The sequence below is a fragment of the Callorhinus ursinus genome, unplaced genomic scaffold (genome assembly GCF_003265705.2).
Source record: "Callorhinus ursinus isolate GAN/ISIS: 27379988/994484 unplaced genomic scaffold, GSC_fseal_2.0 scaffold48, whole genome shotgun sequence".
Taxonomy (NCBI): Eukaryota; Metazoa; Chordata; class Mammalia; order Carnivora; family Otariidae; genus Callorhinus; species Callorhinus ursinus.
The window spans coordinates 9,907,934-9,925,495 of record NW_027397110.1 but is presented as its reverse complement, the minus strand read 5'-3'; the positions used below and the strand labels follow the sequence as shown (position 1 = coordinate 9,925,495).

Genomic DNA, 17,562 nt, shown 5'->3' with positions numbered 1-17,562 from the left:
ACAGTGTCTTGGGGAGCCTCAGATTTCACACAGGGAGAGTCAACCATCATCGGAGGGTTTTATTGAGAGAATGAACCAAGTGAAATTCAGCCTGACACAGTGTCCGGCCTTGGGGTGTTCAAGAAGTGTTGGTTCTCATTTCCACTTGAGATATGCAAACAGCTAAAAAACATCTGGGCTTGAAAAAATTCTAACTCCTTGAACAAATAAGTCTATCCTTCTGAAAACAAAACAGTGTATGTAATGACCTACGTTAAATGTGTCTTACTGGCCAATTAATCATGTGGTTAAACATTGCCTGTAGTCATATAAGTAGGTCCTAAGGCAAGTAGGAAGGAAGGAATCGTCTTCATTCCAAAGTTCTGAAAACATGTAGGACACACGGTGGGTGTTGGGGGCAGGGGGAGGAAGAGGCCCGTTGGATGCCCTCAGACACACACCCAAAATGGTGAGATTGGGCCTTGCCTTCACTGTGTATGGGCTTTTTCCCTGAGAAAAGACTAGAAGTCCTGTGTGTGATTGTGTGTGTGTGTGTGGGGGGGTGCATGTCTGTGTCTGTGACTGTGGGTCTCAGCAGGTCAGCTGACCCAGGCTCCCTGGGCAGAGTCTTGAGGAGAACCAGCTCATTCCCTGAGATTGGTCCATTTTCTAGGGTGCCATGTGTGCCCAGGGTCCCCTAGGCCAGGGCAGTGCTGCATGACCATTTGATGTGACTGAAGGCCAGGGTAGGTGGGCTGACCAGGGGGTGACTCTGCTTGGCCAGGGGGTGGGCTCCAGTGGTGGTCCAGGATGAGCTACTCTGCCCCTGTCTCTGGAGACGGATCAAGGGGTGGCAAGAGCCTTTTAAGGTCCTCACTCCTCTTGTGGTCAATGTCTTCCATTTCCCGTAGCTTCTGCAAAAGGCATCAGGGAAAGCTGGGGATCAGGGAGGGAACTTGAGGAGCCGCTGCTGATGTGAGGCTAGAATGGACTCCCAGACCTGGGCCAGACCTAGGCAACAGCTGCTCTGTCCACTCACGTCTCCTGCTGCGCACTCATGGTGGACCCTCCCCCACCCCTTCCCTGTTGCTTCTCCTACCTGGGAGATCTCAGCAAGGATGATCCCTCGGTACTGTCTGCCCTGTCCCAGCGCCTCCATGCCAGCCAGGAATTCTTTCCTCTCCTGGATTTCCTTTACCACTAGACGAGGGGAGAAGGGCCGTCTGTGTACAGGGCAGTAGGGGGCCAGCAGGCTCCTGGGATGGGTGGTGGGGGCAACAGGTTGCCTCTCGTGGGGAGAGGAAGCAGTTCTGTGGCCAGTGTTTCTCACTCTGGCCGCAGGTTATGGGCCCCTCCACACCCCCCACCCCAGCATAAGCGACCCATCAGTGGCTTACATTCTTCAAAGCGGTCCAGCTCAGGGGCCGAGTCCTCCTGTTGCACTGGAGGGGGCTTTCTTTTCCGTTCCTCTGAGTCCTTCCCAGTGGCAAAAATATTTTGGAGTCTTCGCTTCTCTTTCTCCAGATCTCCTGTAGGGCCCAGAAATGGCCTCATTAAGGCAGGCAGGGCACCCCCTTCATGGCCCCTGGGCCACACGGAGGGGGCTTCTGCAAACCAGGCGCCTTCTACCCTGGGAGCCCCTGAGCTTGTGTCAAGACAGGCAGGAAGGGGAAGGGCTGGCAGAATGGAAGTCAGAACCCACACGCTGCTCGGGTGCAGAGTGAGGCTAAGAGAAATGTGACTGCCGTGATGGCAGCCTGGGTACAGAGGCTGCAGGGAGCTGTCGGTGGGTTGGGGCCACAAGTTACATCAGACGCCCGGTAGGGAGGGGGACAAAGGCTCCGTGGAGGAGGCTGGCATGCAGAGGAGCTCTGGATTGGAGCGACTGTGTGACCTTAAAAGAGCAGTGGCCATGAGACCTGACAGCCAAACGTTCCTCAGGAACTGGTGGACTCCAGTTAATCATTATTGAGTTCTAAAAAAACAAAAAAGGATCACCTGACTGGTTTTCCCTATACCCTGAACAGCCCAAGCTAACAAGTGCCAAGGCTCAAGCACATTAGTATACACAGCATGAGAATTCACTGCCCCCTTGGGGAGGGAGGGGGAGTCGGGGCTCTTGAGGCCCTCTCACTTACGGGTGGCTTGAGGCCTGAATGGTTCCCGGCTGTAGGCCCCGCTGGCTTGGCACAAGCTGGCAGGCCGGAGGTGGGGCCGGGCCGCCAGGATGGGAGGCAGGTAGATGGCTGAGGCTGGCTGTTTGGAAGGCAAGACCCTCTGGCTGGATGTTGGGCTGCACTGTAGGGGCAGAGTGTCTCCTCCTGGGGCAGGAAGGTTCGGGTGAGGCCGGGTTGGGGGTGGGAAGCCACCTGGGTTGTGTTTTGTTTTGTTAATTTATAAAAGTGACACCGCCTTGCTACAAGTCATAGAGTGTAGACGTCCTCCCTTCTGTCCTCCGACCCCCACCCCCACCCCGCAGCAGGCAATTGTTAGAATTTGGTGGTCTTGTTCCAGACTTTCTGATGTTATACAAACCTGTTCAAAGATACGTGTGCGTATATGACCTTCGTGTTTCAAACACTGGATCATACTGTATTATATTCAGCAACAGACCCTTCACTTAACAATTTATCATGGACAACCTTCCAGATCACTCCATTTATATATAACTTATTTTTTATAGCTATATACTAGTTCTTAGAATGGACACATTATTTATTTTATTCAACTAGTCTCCTAATCTCAGAAATTCAAGCTGTTTCCTTCTTTCTTTTCTTTTCTTTTTTTTTTTTTACTACTTCAAACGGTGCTGCAATAAACATTCTTGTGCATCAAGCCTCTATACCGGTGCTTTTATTTCTATAGATGGACTCCTAAGACCTGCTTGGCCCACAGGCAGGGAGGTACGGTTTGGGTGGTAATACACACCAGTCCCTCTCAATCGTCCCAAAGCCCAGCTCAGAGCAGGCCCCACCCGTTGTTTTGATCTGGTTCCCATCTACCTCTTCTACTTTTCCGACCTTGTCTCATCCACTCAGCAAAGACATACTGAGCATCTGCTCTGTGCCAGGCCCTGGACACTGGGGGTAAAGTAGTAAAGACAAAGTCCTGCCCTCAGGGAACTTACATTTGGGGTTGGAGGGGTGTGCATGATGCTTATGTAAAATATATAGATTGTGACCGGACAGTGATGGAACAGAGTATGTCAAAGCAGGATTTGCAATTTTACATAGGATAGGCAGGGAAGGCCTCATGAAGAGGGTAACCTTGGAGAGAAGACCCCAAAGGTGAGGAGCCCTGCTGTGCAGATACTTTGGGGAAGAGCATCCCAGGCAGAAGGAACAGCTAGAGCAAAGGCCGTGAGGTGGTAATGTGCCTCGAGGGTCTGAGCAACAGCCAGGAGGCTAGGGTGCCGGGAATGGGGTGAGCAAGGCGGGGCTTAGTGGGAGTAGAAGTCAGAGCTCAGGGAGGGCAAGAGAAGTATAGGGCCTTGTAGGCCTCTGGAAAGACTGACTTTTACTTTGAGGTGGGAAGCCATCAGAAGGTTTTGAGCAAAGAAGTTACATGGCCCTTTGGCTGCTGATGAAAATATGGTGTGGGGGCCAAGGGCAGAGGTGGTCAGAGTCAGGATATGGTTTGAAGGGCAAGCTGACCCACGCAGATGGGTTGGATGTGCAGTCTGGGAGAAAGGAGTCAAGGATGGTTCTGAGGTGTCTGTCCTGAGGGCCTGGAAGCATGGAGTCACCACTACATCCCACTAACCCTCCCCTTCCCAGAGCCTCTATGTAGAGCCCCACCACGCTCTTCTTTGAAGAGATGTGCTTCCTAGAATGTCCCTCCTGCTCCCTCCACGCCCTATGTCCGCCTGTCCAGGGCCAAATGCTACCTCCTCCTCTGGCCCATCCTCAGCAGATGATTACAGCCCAAGTAATTCTGGGAGTTCAGGTGAAGGAGAGGCATTTGTGGCTTGCAACAGAATTCAAATGAAGCCTCAAAGCAACAAGTAGGATTTGGTTAAGAGTAGAAAAAAGAGGGGTTCTAGAAGAAAGCTGACTCAACAGCAATGCTTGGAGGCAAGTTTTTAAAAAAGAAAACTAAGGGGGCACCTGGGTGGTGCAGTTGCCTAAGAGTCTGACTCGGTTTTGGCTCATGTCGTGATCTCAGGGTCTTGGGATTGAGCCCCATGTGGGGCTATGTTCTGAGCGTGGAGTCTGCTTGAGATTCCTCTCTCTCCCTCTGCCCTTCCTCCCATTCTCTCTAAAATAAATAAATCTTTATAAATAAATAAATAAGAAAAAGCAAACTCAGGAGAATAAAACTGTCCAGCAAACCCGTTCCTTACCTTGGTTTCCCCACTAATCAAATCAGTCCTTTAGTAAATATCCAGCACCTGGGCGCTGGGGGTACTGGGGTGAACAAGGCAGACATAGTCCTTCGTCTCCTGGAATTTACTTTTAGTGGAATTTCTAGCACCTTCTCTTTGTAGTCATGTGGCAGTGGGCCCCAGATTATTTGTGGACTGCTGAGTGCAGAGATGGAGTGATGGGATGGGGGATGTGCTATGGCTTCGGGCTCTGACAGCCTGAGTTGTCCTTGTGCCCAACGAGGAGGATCTGACCCCTGTGCTGGCGTGGCAGAGCCTGCCCTGGCCACTTCTGGACATGTACTGCCTATCTTTGCCTCTCTGGTTCTCCCTCCCCTTTCCTCCTGTGGCTGCTCGGGGTGTCCTCCCATAAGCACATCCTTTGGCACCTAAGGCCATCACTTCTGGTAGACTCAGTGGAGGATTCTGACATTCTCTTCAAGGCCACTTCCCAGGTCTCTGTTCTGATCCATTAAATGCGGATTCAGTTACATCTCAGGAAGGTAGTATTCAAGATCTTGGAGAGCACCTTCCTATCGCACCCATGTCCTTCCACTTTTTGGTTTTTCTTCAAAATAACTAATACAGTGGGTGGCCAGAGGTGAGCTGTGGGAAGCCTTTGCACACTCTTCCGATGTTGGAATTCTGCCAATTGTTTTGCTTCTGCTAGCTAAGCTGTGACTGAATCAAACTATGAGTAAGACACACACACACACACAGTCCTTTCCTCCAGAGAGCTCACGTGGTATGTGTATAACAGGAAGGGACAGATGGCAGACATGACCATGTGGAGACTATTCTGGCTGAGCAGGATGTTTCGATTGGGCTGTGATCTCTCAGAAGGCTGGCCAGAGATAGACTGCAAGAGGCTTGTTGTTGTGCTAGGACCTATGACCTGGGAAGAAGCAAAAGCCCTAAAAGGTCAATTCCCTAGGAGCAGGGGTCAGAAATACTCCTCAAATTTTTTTTGGTATTTTAATTTTTTATTGTTTTTTTTTTAAAGATTTATTTATTTATTTTTAGAGGGAGAATGGGAGAGAGTGAGCGAGCATAGGAGAAGGGGCAGAGGGAGAGAATCCTTCAAGCTGACTCCCCGTTGGGTGGCAGCCCTCATGGGCTCGATCTCACAGTCTATGAGATCACGACCTGAGCCTAAACCAAGAGTCAGACACTCAGCCAACTGAACCACCCAGGCGCCCCTTCTTTGGTCTTTTTAAATGAGGTCCCTTCCCTATCCCTTAATATGGAAGAGGATTAAAAGCGTTGTCCAGAGTCCCTCTGCCCAGGAAGCCTCTGTGGACTGCCTCTTACTTTTCATGGTGTCCATGATGTGGCGCTGTTGGAAGTTAGTCAGCTTGGATTCCTTCATCATCACTGCAAAGATAAAGCACCTCTATGAAGCCTCCTGGGTGGCAGGCAGAGCCCTTCATTTCACCCTATTCCAGTGTAAAACTGTATCACCCCCCAACCCCATTCTGCACCTGAGTACTCCCCTCCTTGTTTTTTTCTGGAGCACTTATTACCATCAAAATTCTATATATTTTACTTATTTATTGTCCCCCTCCTACTAGAATATTAGCTCCATGAGACAGAAAGAATTTTTGCTGTTTTCCTTTTTTTTAACTGCTGTATCTCCACGACTCAGAACAATGTCTAAAGCACATGAAGTAGGTTTAAAATTTTTGCTGTTGTTGAGTGAATGAATGAATGGACAATATTTATTAAGCATGTGCCAGGGGCTGGAGCTACAGTTGTGAGCCCAAACAGGCAAAATCCCTGCCCTGATGGAGTTGATGGTCTAGAGGGGTAGATGAATATTAATCCAATGGGAGACAACTAAATATCTGACTACAGGTTGTGCTGTCCATTGAAGGAAAGGTATTTGGTGGTGTGAAAGGGAGGAACCGTTGGTTCCACTGTGGTGGTGGCGAGTGGGGAGGAGATAAGGCTTCCTGGGGAAATTGAAAGTGTGGCCCAAGGGATGCATAGGAGCCCATCTCTTTAAAATTCTAATTTCTTTGACTTTTGGCCACTTGCAAGTTGTAGGATCCCTGAACTTTTCTGAACCCCAGGCTTTTTATCTATAAAATGACAATAGCAACTGCTAAGCCACAGGTCATGTAGGGGAGAACAGAGGGTAACTGTTATCACCACTCTTCTCCTGTCCTTTAAACACACTGACCTCTGAGCAGCTCGCAGGTCCCCGGGGTGTAAGTGGCCGGCTTGGGGCAGCGCCAGGACTCTGTTCCTTTGGTCACTGCCTCCACCCTTTCCTGGGAAGCCATGGGAGGGCTCTGAGGAGGGAAAAACGCAATGGCACAACCCGTCTCCTAGGTCCAATCTCTGCTCGCGCACCCCACAACGCCACCCAAATTGTGGGAGCGGGGGTGGAGCCACAGGAGAATCGTGACGTCGCCGTCAATTTCTCGACAGTGCCCTATCCTCCTACCCCGAACAGATACACAGGCAGACCCCCACACACGAACGGAGACCTCATCCTGACCCGACGCCCACGGCAGGGAAGCGTCTCTGGAGGAAGGGGATGTTAGGAGAGCAGTGGTCCGGACAGTGCCCGTTGGGGGATACGCCAAAATTGAAACCTCACCCTAAAGTAAGACCCCGGCTGGCTGCCCCCCGCCACAGAGAGCGGCTGGGCTCGGGGGACCGTAACCACAGCTCCGCAGCGGCACCGCGCCTGGGCCCCGCACAAATACTCGCAGATCGCCGCAACCAGAGCCTCCACCAGCTGCTCTGGCTCCCATGGTAACGGGCACACGCCTCTCGGCGCGTGCGCACAGTTAGGGCTCCGGCCTGCCTCCCGGAAGTACTTGCTTCTGGGTCACGGCGCAGGCGCAGAGCACGCGGGCCGCCGCGCGAGGGGCGGGCACGCTGTTTGCGGTGCGGGCGGCGGTGCTGGCGTCATGTCAGACAACGAGGACAAGTGAGTGCCGGAGCTTCGGAAGGAGCGGGTGAAGCGGGAGCCTGGGCTGAAGGAGGTTGTGGAGCCAGGCTCGAGGGGCAGTGTCTGAGGGGACTGTGGGTGCTGAGGGGGTTCGGGGGGCTGGAGAGGGGAAGGGCGGGGAGCCAGGAGCAGAGACCCGCCGGAGGCTGGGCACGGAAAGGCCCGACTCGAGGGTCCAGAGAGGAGCCGCGAAAAAGGTCTTTCAGCAGACTTCCAGCGGGCCGGGCTGTGTGTTTTGTAATGGGAGTACTGAGGTGAATCAGGCATAGTCCCTGCTCACCGGAGAGGGGACAGGCCCAGAAACAGATAGTACGGGGTCGTGTGAGGGTAGAAGTGTGTGGTATCGAGGTCATCCAGGGGAGAGTGTGGTGAGACCCGGGGGTGGTAAAGGTCTGGAAGGGTTGCAGTAATCTCGGTGAAAGAAGGTAGCGGCTCGGACTGGGGTGACACTAGTGGCCGTGGTGACAAGTGGTTTTGAATTCTGGATTGATTTCGAAGCTAGGGCGCGAAGATTTCCGGATGTGCGGGGTTGGAGGAGAGTCTCTTCTGAAGATAAAAATAGTGGAATCATCAGCATAAGTGTATTAGTCAAAACTAAGAATCAGGTGAGATCACCAGGGGAATGTCAGTAGGGAAGAGTAGATGGCTGGTGATCGAGTTGTTAGAGCATTCTAGCATTGAGTACTCGTGGGAAAAGGGGAAACCAGCAGAGGAGACCGAGATGGAGCAGCCAGTGAGGTGGGGAACCCCAAGAGAGAGGAGGCCTTGCAGTCAAGTGAGGAGGGTATATTGAGTGGTGGTGGGGGGGAGTGGGGAAGTGGTCTAGTGTGCCAACTGATAGATCAAGCTAAATGAGAACAGGAATTGTCGATTGGATTTAGCAGTGGCAGTCATTAATGAACTTGAGAAGAGTGGTTTTGCTGGAACTGTGGAGGTGGAGGTCTTACTGGAGTGAGATTATGACAGAATGGGAAGAGAGGAATTGGAGACAGGGAAGATGGGCATCTCTCATGAATTTTGCTTCTAAGAGAAGCATGGAACTAGGGCCCTGGGAGGTATAAGAGAAGTAAATTTTGTTTCTTTGCTTGTTTTTAAAGATTATTTATTTGAGAGAGAGCGAGAGAGAGGTGGGGAAGGGCAGAGAGAGAGAGAGGGAGAGAGAATCTTAAGCAGACTCCATGTTGAGCGCAGAGCTCCACATAGGGTTCCATCCCATGACCGTGAGATCATGAACTGAAACCAAGAGTCAGGCACTTAACCGACTGAGCCACCCAGGCGCCCCTGTTTGTTTTTTAAGATGGGGAAATAACTACATGTTTATATGTCGATGGGAATGATCCAGGAGAGAGGGAAACAGTGATGGTGAATGAATGAGTCCTAGCAAAATTTGTGGACTGATGCAGTACGGATGAAGGAGTAAAATGGAACAGAAGTTTTATTCACTCATTAACTAGTTATTTATTATTGAGCCCTTTTTACATATCGGATGAGACAGAGATCTCTTTTTTCTTTGATTCTAGTGTGATGCTCCAACTAACTGATCCTTTCTTCTTACACAGTTTTGATGGCGACGACTTTGATGACGTGGAGGAGGATGAAGGGCTAGGTGACTTGGAGAATGCCGAGGAGGTCAGTATTTAGCTGTGGGCTCCCTTCCTCTGCAGCCCAAGCTGCCAAATAAGCGTCGGTGATAATTGTCTGAATGAGTGAGCAGTGCTCCAGTCCTGAGTAGTGAAAAAGTCCTACAGGGTGGGCCATAACCTGTGGCTTTTGGGGCAGTTGGTTTGCTGATGGGTGAAATATTATTCATTCAGCAAGCATATGTTGAATGTTTATTATGTACTAGGTGCCCAGTGGGCAGGGTTTGTGTAAGGAGCCAAGCGGGGGAGTGACCTGGGATAAAGCTGGAGAGGTAAGGGCCCACATCAGGCAGGATTTTCTAGCTTAAAGGCACTGGAAGCCGCCGGCAAGTGTTGAGGCAGAGAGTGGCACGATCCAGTTTACACCTTAGAAAGGGCATTCTGGCCTCAGGGTGACGAGTGAGTTGGGGAGGAGCAGGAGTAAAAGAGACCATTAGAGCCTCTCCATCCAGGTGAGAGACCCGTGGCTTGGACTCGGGTGCTCATAATGTAGGTGATGAGACAATGGATGAAACATATTTTGGTGGATTGGATACAGAGCTAAGAAAGTGGGAAATGACAAAGGCGACCCCCAGGTTTCCGGCTTGTGTAACCAGGTGGATGGGTTGCTAACTTCATGAAAGACATAGAGCTTTCTGTCCTGTGACTGATGGAGGAAGAACTGCTTTATGGCTCCCATAAAGGGAACGATCCCTCAGTTTTTTTAGGCTTGAAAGCCAAAGCCGCCCTTTTTGGTTTTTCCTCTTTCTGCATGGCACTGTCAGGTGCCTATTCACTGAGCAGAAACCTCCTCCCCATTCTCCTGGTGCCCTACCATCCCTGTTCTGTTGATTCTGCTTCCCACACATGGTCCGGCCCTGGTTCTGTTTCTCCATTCTTAGTGCTTCAGCCTGCTTTAGGTCTTCATTGCTTTTCACTCATTTTGTTGTGGAAATGTGTTACTGGTTTTCCTGCCTTCAGTCTCCTGCTACACTGCTTGATTTGCCATTCTGCTGCCAGAGGGGTCTCTCTTACCTGATGGATTACTACTGGTCTTCCTAGAGGGAATAAATAGATAAACTTATAAACTGCCCTTGCGCTCTGCAGAATATTCTCAACAGAACTTCCATAGGGATACCTTTAAATCTTACTTTTTTTTTTAAAGACTTTATTTATTTGAGAGAGAGTGCGTGTGCATGAGCAGGGGGAGGGGCAGAGGGAGAGGGAGAAGCAGGCTCCTCGCTGAGCAGGGAGCCTGATGCAGGACTCTATCCCAGGATCCTGAGATCATGACCTGAGCTGAAGGCAGATGCTTAACGGACTGAGCCACCCAGTTGTCGGGATACCTTTAAATCTTAAGTCAAATTGTGTCTCTCCTCTATTTAGAACTCTCATCCAGGGGTTTCCCATCTTATACAGAGTAAGTGCCAAACAGAGGTACAAGGTTCTCCACGCTCTGGCCACCTGCTTTCTCATCTCTTCTTGCTGTCCCTGCCAGGTCACTCCTGCTCAGGATCTTTGATTACCTGGTTCCCTCTTACAGGAATGCTTTTCCTGTAAGAAATGCACATGACCTACTGCTCACCTCCTTCAGGCCTTTGTCCAAGTGTCCCCTCAGTGAGGCTTCCATGACCATCTTATTTAAAGTGGCAGCATGCTCCGCCTCCTCCAACACACCCATTCTGGCCCTCCCTGTCTTTTTTTCCTCTTTGTTTTTAATTTTACTTAATTTTTCTTTTGTTTTTATCCTACATATTTTACTTGTTAATTTTGTTTGTTATCTTTTCTCATAATGTCAGCTCTATAGGGGAAAGAATTTTTATTTGTCTTACTCTTCTATTTCAAGCACTTAGAACACTATCTGACACGCAGTAAGCACTCAATAAATATTTGTTGACTTAATTCTTTGTTGTTTTTAAAAGTTTATCTATCGATTTTAATAATCTGTACACCCAACATGGGGCTCTAACTCATGACCCCGGGATCAAAAGTCACATGCTCTACCCACCGAACCAGCCAAGTGCCCCTAATTATTTATTATAGAGTTTACTCTCCTGCCTAAAACGCTATGCTCACCTTTTGCTCTAATCATACTTCACAACTAGTACATCCTCTCCCACCCCTGTACTTTTATGCGTGCAACTCGGCCTGCCTGGAATGCCCTTCTCTTCCTCATTGGCTTAGCAGCTCCTACTCATTCGTCTTAAGTAGCTCAAGTCTCATCTCTGGACTGTCTTTCTAACCCCCAGCTTCTTGTTAATTTTGTTGCACACTTGCATCCCTTTGTAGCACCTGCTGTTTTGTTTACTCATCATCTCCTCTCCTGACTGAATTTTTTTTCTTTTTAAGATTTTATTTATTTAACTGAGAGAGAGGGAGAGACAACGAGAGAGGGAACACAAGCAGGGGGAGTGGGAGAGGGAGAAGCAGGCCTCCCGCTGAGCAGGGAGCCCGATCGATCCCAGGACCCCGGGATCATGACCTGAGCTGAAGGCAGTCGCCTAACCAGTGGAGCTACCCAGGCCCCCCCCCGACTGAATTCTTTGAGAACAGAAATGCATAGCTTGCTGTCTTATCATCCATTATGATGGTGTTTGGCACATGACAGATGCTTGATAGGTAATGTTGAATGCATGTGAATGTGTGTATATTTCTGCCGTCACTTTGACTTTTAGCCACTTGACCTATTGATTCAGTTACCCTGTCTGAAAGATGGAGTGCTTTCTCCCTGCCTCCTGCTTAGAGAGATTTGTTGTCTGTGCTCAAGGACTTTGCATACAGCTAATGTTCTGGGACCACCCCATCTCCAGGCTGTCCGCTTCTCTCTTCTGGATGAGGCACGTGGCTCTGGAATCCCAGTCATGGTTCTTCTCTTTCACTAGGTCTGAGACTTTGGCCAAGTTAGCTTCCACTCTGAGCCTCTAAAATGGGCACTGTCACCCGTACCATGTAACGTTATTGTGCGGACTAAATGAGGTGTCACTAACTACAGCAGCATGAGCGCTGGCATGTAATAAGCGATTGTGGTAGTGGTGATTGTCATCATTGTCATCATCATCCTCCCCCTCAACCCAGAACATACTCCCTGAGACTTTCTGTCTTTTCTCTCTTGGTGTCCAGGAGGGCCAGGAGAATGTTGAGATCCTCCCCTCTGGAGAGCGACCACAGGCCAACCAGAAGCGAATCACCACACCGTATATGACGAAGTATGAGCGAGCGCGTGTACTTGGCACCCGCGCCCTCCAGATCGCGTGAGTGTATACCCCTTCGTGATCTTTTCCATCGGTCAGGTCATGGTGAGCTTCCGAGCTATTGATGTGGCCCAGCAGACACCTGGAAACACTCTCCCTGCTCTCACATGCTAAACAAGGCTGGTGCTGTCTCTGTGTGCCAGGCACTATATTAGACTCCTGCCCTCAGGGAGTTTGTGATCCAATGGGAGAAATAGAACATGAACATCTGAGAAGCCCAATTAGTATAGTAGGAACATAAAAATACAGAACTTGAGTGCCTGTCAGGTTAGTGAAGCAAAACAAAGAAAGAAAAAGGTGTGAATACAGGGAGCTGTAGACCCTTGTGGGCTGGTTAGTCAAGGGGGCTGTGGCAGCACCTGTCTGGCTTAAGGTGGTTCTTGAGGTAGACTGTGGCCAGCCCCGAGGAGTGGGGAGGCCCTCCACGTAGAGGCAGATCAGACCTTTCCTTTCTTCCCAAGTTTGGAGCCAGGTGAAGAATAACAAGATTTAGGAACTAGCCAGTAGACAGGTGGAGATCAAAATGTCCGATGATTGCATGTTCACCCTGTCGGCCGTAGGCAGTGCAGGCATCCAGGAGCTGTGTCTGCAGGGGCAAGCCTGCCTGCCAAAGTTGTGGGTGAACAGACCTGAAAACACTCTCCCTTGTAGGCAGGTGGCTTTGAGAAAGCAGGGACTGTCGACGCTGGGCTACAGGTTACAGCTTTTTCTCCCAGAATCTCCTCTTGGGAGTCATTATTCCTCCTTCCTGGGGAGGAGTTAGTAGTTACTGTAATAGAATGTCCTCCCCAGGGAAATACAGGCTGAGGAAATGAACTCGCACCCCAAATATCTTACAAGCTGGTGTGAGAAATGGTGGGTATCTGGAGGAATGGGTGCTTTAAGTAGGGAATAATGGAAAATTGGTTAGAAAGAAAAGCTGGGGTCAGCTCTGTGGAGTCCTGCATACTGGAGGAGATTCTAATCTGTGTTCCCTTCTTTGTTTTCAAACAGCATTGAGCTTTATCCTCTCTAGCCCTGCGGGGTAAAGATGACCACCGTATCCACTTTGAACAGGGTTTTATGGGTGGGCAACACTGTTCCTCATCTTCAAAGTAGTAGACCTCTCTCTAGCCTGGTGGTACTCCTGGCTGGTCTGGGTGGAATTAGAGCTACGCTCACTGTGATAATTTTGATAATTTTTGGGTCAGGATCCTCTGGGTCTATACCATCAATTATGGTAGCCACTAGCTACATGTGGCCATTTAAGTTAAGTACAAATTTTTTTTAAGGATTTTATTTATTTGTCAGAGAGAGAGAGAGAGAGAGAGAGAGAGAGAGAGTGAGCATGAGAAGAGGGAAGAGCAGGCAGAGGGAGAAGCAGGATCCCCGCTGAGCAGGGAACCCGATGCAGGGCTCGATCCCAGGCCCTGGGATCATGACCTGAGCTTAAGCTCAGGCAGATGCCCAGCCAACTGAGCCACCCAGGCGCCTCTAAAAGTTCAGATTTTCAGTCTAATTAGCCACATTTCAGGTGCTCAGTAGCCACATGTGGCTAGGGGCTCCATAATGGATAGTGCTGATAGAGGACATTTCCATCATTGCAGAACATTCCAGTGGGCAGCGCTTGTCCAGGCTAAAAATGATCCAGCAGAAAGAATAACTTATAAATTATTTTTCAAACAAGTGAATGATTCTCTGCAAGCTTAAAGTCTTTCAGCACTGAGTGAGGTACTGTGCTTGCATCTGTTGCGGAGGTGAGGCTGACTACAGATGGCCCCAAGCCCTCAGGCCTCCAGGTGTTCGCCGCCTGCTGGGGGAGATAGCTCACAAAGAAGCAGAACGCACAGCAGACGGGCGCCGTGCTTTACGGAAGGCATGAGGAAGGAGGGAAGGGAGTCACTGTAGGGGTGCTTGGGAGAGCCCAGAAGGATGGGTAAAGGCAGGTGGTTTTGAGGGTATCCCAGGTGCCAGAGACAGCACAAGGAAGGGCAGGCAAGGCATGGATTGTGGTGGGGGAGTGGCAAGTAGCTGGGCTGGAGAAGGCTGGAAAAGATGTCACCGGTGCCTTGAGGGACAAGTTCAGAGGATCAGCGTGCATTTGGTGGGCAGTGTGGGGCACTTAAAAGTTGGGAGGTAGACATTCAGTATACTACCAAGTCCCAGTGTCCTGCTTTGTTTTGAGAGAGAAGCTTGGTTCAACTTAGTTGGGTCTATTGTGCTCCTTCTGTGTAAGGGCTAGGACGCTGTCTGGTGGTTCCCCGCTTGCTGTAGGCCCTCGGACAGCCAGGGCTGTATCTTGTCACCTAGTACCAGGCATGGGACCCTGCACCTTCTAGGTGCTGTACAAACATTTCTTGGATTTTTTTTTGAAGTCTCACTCTGGTTCATTAGCACCACCTGGCGGCTGATGTTTACCACAGCCATTTCCTGAGGATCATTGCCAAGTTTGTGGGGTCCCTGGTGCAGGACAAAATACCCAAGGGCGCACTCATGATTCCCACATTGCATGCACAAGGCTGGATGAATGGACTTGAATTATTTATATCTTGAAAGAAATAAGGTGTACGCAGATCAGGAAAATAAGGTGTACGCTACATTCTTTAAAGCTTTAAATTTTGGGGAAGTTTAAATACTTGAGAGGGGATATAGGGAAAGTTAAACATTTGGTCTCTGCCCCTGGGAAATTTTCAGGCTTTGGGGAGTAACAGAAATCAAAATAATAATAAAATTAGTAAATTACATTGTGTAAACTGGTGGCTCTCAGACTGGCTATGATCACAATCACCTGGTGAGCTTTCAAATGCAGGTTCTCAGGCTTCACTAGAATTTCTATTCAGAGAGTCTGGAGCAGGACCTGAGAGCCTGTATTTTTAGCATGTTCTCCTAGTAATTCTGATGATTGTCGGGTTTGGGATCCATTTGTGTAAACTTGTGTTGAAATCATGAATGGTGGCTTCCTAGAGGAGGTAGGCCTAGGATTGGCATTCCTCCTGTTCATTTTGAGAACCTCTGCTGCGGGCCGAGTGTTGTATTAGGGCGTGTGGTCCCGGGCCACCAGGTGCTCATGGTCTAATGCAGAAGACTTCAAATAAGCAGCTACAGTACAGGGAGATTGAGAAGATTATGTGAAATGCGTCAGGGCACTGAGCATTGCCAGAGTAGGGATTCCAGGGCAGAGGATTGCCAGAGTAGAGAAATGTGAGCCTCTCCCAGGTTTGTAAGGGCAGAAGAGCTTATAAGAGGATGCAGGAGGGAGTCAGCAAGGTGTGTCCGGGGAACCATGGGAGTTTGGTATGGCGGGAACGTGGGATAAGTATAGGCAAGTAGCAGGAGAAGGTGCTATTAGAAAGGTGAGCAGACTGGGTTCTGCCTGATGGCCTTGGGGTGTCGTGGGAGGGTTGTAAAGAGGTGAGCATCTGACCACAGGCCCTGTGTGGAGGTTGGAAGAGCAAGACCCTGAGGGGTGTTGCCTGGATAGAGAAGGAAAATGAGCTGGCTGGGCCCTGAGGCAGGCCTGAGGAGTTGGGTTAGAGCTAGCCTTTGCATGGCCAATCCTTTGTGCTGGAATACTCTGCTATGGGTGCCAGGCTCAGGAGTCTGTGGAAGGCCCTTGGCAAGGGAGCTGACAATAAGAATGTCATATGGCCCAGTGTTGAAAGCCTACATGCGCCCTGTTCACAGTACGTTTCTTAAGTTTATGGATCTTTATTTTTATTTTCTAAAGATTTTATTTATTTATTTGACAGAGAGAGAGAGTGCGCGCACAAGCAGGGGGAGTGGCAGAGGGAGAGGGAGAAGCAGGCCCCCTAATGAGCAGGGAGCCCAATGCAGGGCTCGATCCCAGAACCCTGGGATCATGACCTGAGCCGAAGGCAGACGCTTAAACGACTAAGCCACCCAGGCGTCCCCAAGTTTATGGATCTTTAGTTTATTAATGGGAGGTGTTACAGCATAGTGGGTAGGAGCATATGAGATTCCAGTCTTGGCTCTGCCACTTACTGGCTCTGTGAGCCTGGGCAAATCACTGATCTCTCTGTTCCTTAGTTTCCTCCTCTGTAAAATGGAAATTATAGCAGTCCTCACCTCAAATGAGATCCTCTATGGAAAGAGCTGAGAACAGCATATGGTACTAGGTTAGCCAGTAGTGTTTTCATGTCATTGTAGGCAAGTCAGGGCTCTTTGTCTCCCATTTTTGAGTGAGGATACTGAGATTTGGAGAGAAATTCAGTGTCTCTGGAGGCAAAATTTAAATCCAGTCTTCTGGCTCCCACTTGCTTATAGTTCCTGCGGCAGTGCCGCCGAGCCCCTTCCCACCCCCCACGCTTGCCTGCCTCCCTAGAAGGTGACCTTTCTCAGGGAGGACTGGGGTGCTGATCTGATCCTATTTGTGAAGTGAGCACCCCCCCCCCCGTCTTCCTGCTGGGCCCTTCTCCCCCAACACGTGTCCCTATACCTACAGGATGTGTGCCCCTGTGATGGTGGAGCTGGAGGGGGAGACAGATCCCTTGCTCATCGCCATGAAAGAGCTCAAGTAAGTCGCCCAGACCGTGGTTCACTGCTTCAGAGCCCTGGGAGGCATCCCTTGGCCTCTCTGCTGCACACCCCCACCCCCACATCCCTGGCTGGGGAGGTTTTGATTCTTGTTCCTGTAGGTCCTTAGTTTGTTCAGGAGGCCCGCTGTGAAGAGCGGTGGGAGGGGCAGGTGAAGAGGGAGGGCTTTAATGAGACACGGTCCTCTCCTGTCTGTCGAAATCTCCCTCTTCCTGCTGCCCTTGGCTTTACAGTATCCCAACCTGCTTCCTCTTTCTCCCTTCAGCCATAAGATGGCAGAGCCTTTCTGGACCCACTGTCCCACACTCAGGGATGCAGGAACTTTCTTTTTATTGTAATTTCTTTCCCACAGAGTGCCCTCATAGTCCCAAAAGGTTGCTGCTAAGACTTCTCTTTTTTGGCATTCTGCACACAGTCTGTCCCATCTGCTGTAGAGCTGGGGTCATCAACCCTTATATACTTGTGACTTCTCCCCGCCACAGGGCCCGAAAGATCCCCATCATCATTCGCCGCTACCTGCCAGACGGGAGCTATGAAGACTGGGGGGTGGACGAGCTCATCATCACCGACTGAGCTGGAATCATCTTCCTGACTGTGCCTCATCCTAGTTTCTGTTTTCACATTCTTTATACATGTAAATAATAAACTGTTCAACCTTTCACCCTGCTCTGCCTCTAGCTCTCTGTGATGCCCACTCGCTCCTTCCCTGTTACTGCCCTGCTGCCTGCCATTCGTGTGGCACTGTGACCGTCGGCGCTGAGGAGCACCACGGGCCTTACTCCTTGTGGATCCCCCACATCCCTCCCTCCATCTCCCCGCTCACCAGCGCAAAGGCTGCTGCAGGGAGACACCTCA

General features: G+C 50.2%; 2 protein-coding genes across 7 annotated transcripts in view; one reads left to right on the top strand and one right to left on the bottom strand.

Moving 5' to 3' along the window:
* CUNH22orf23 (chromosome unknown C22orf23 homolog) overlaps positions 1-7,146 on the bottom strand; it is a 30,779-nt gene extending 23,633 nt beyond the window's left edge. For 2 of the 6 annotated variants that reach the window (XM_073882777.1, XM_073882778.1), the window contains exons 1-6: positions 6,948-7,139; positions 6,525-6,636; positions 5,654-5,716; positions 2,118-2,300; positions 1,377-1,508; positions 1,079-1,179 (exon numbers count right to left, since the gene is read on the bottom strand). In XM_073882777.1, coding sequence (XP_073738878.1) covers positions 1,079-1,179; positions 1,377-1,508; positions 2,118-2,300; positions 5,654-5,716; positions 6,525-6,627 — 582 coding nt within the window. In that variant the 5' untranslated portion in view covers positions 6,628-6,636; positions 6,948-7,139. Of the gene's footprint in view, positions 1-44; positions 1,180-1,376; positions 1,509-2,117; positions 2,301-5,653; positions 5,717-6,524; positions 6,637-6,947 lie in introns of those variants that run through there. The other 4 variants (XM_025881826.2, XM_073882776.1, XM_073882775.1 and 1 more) reach the window with 4 other exon arrangements.
* Positions 7,133-17,368, top strand: POLR2F (RNA polymerase II, I and III subunit F). The gene is made up of 5 exons (XM_025881830.2): positions 7,133-7,283; positions 8,864-8,933; positions 12,044-12,174; positions 16,616-16,687; positions 17,190-17,368. Exons 1-5 carry the CDS (start codon positions 7,264-7,266, stop codon positions 17,278-17,280), a joined length of 384 nt encoding a protein of 127 aa, XP_025737615.1. The 5' UTR covers positions 7,133-7,263; the 3' UTR covers positions 17,281-17,368.
* The last annotated feature ends 194 nt before the right edge of the window (positions 17,369-17,562 follow it).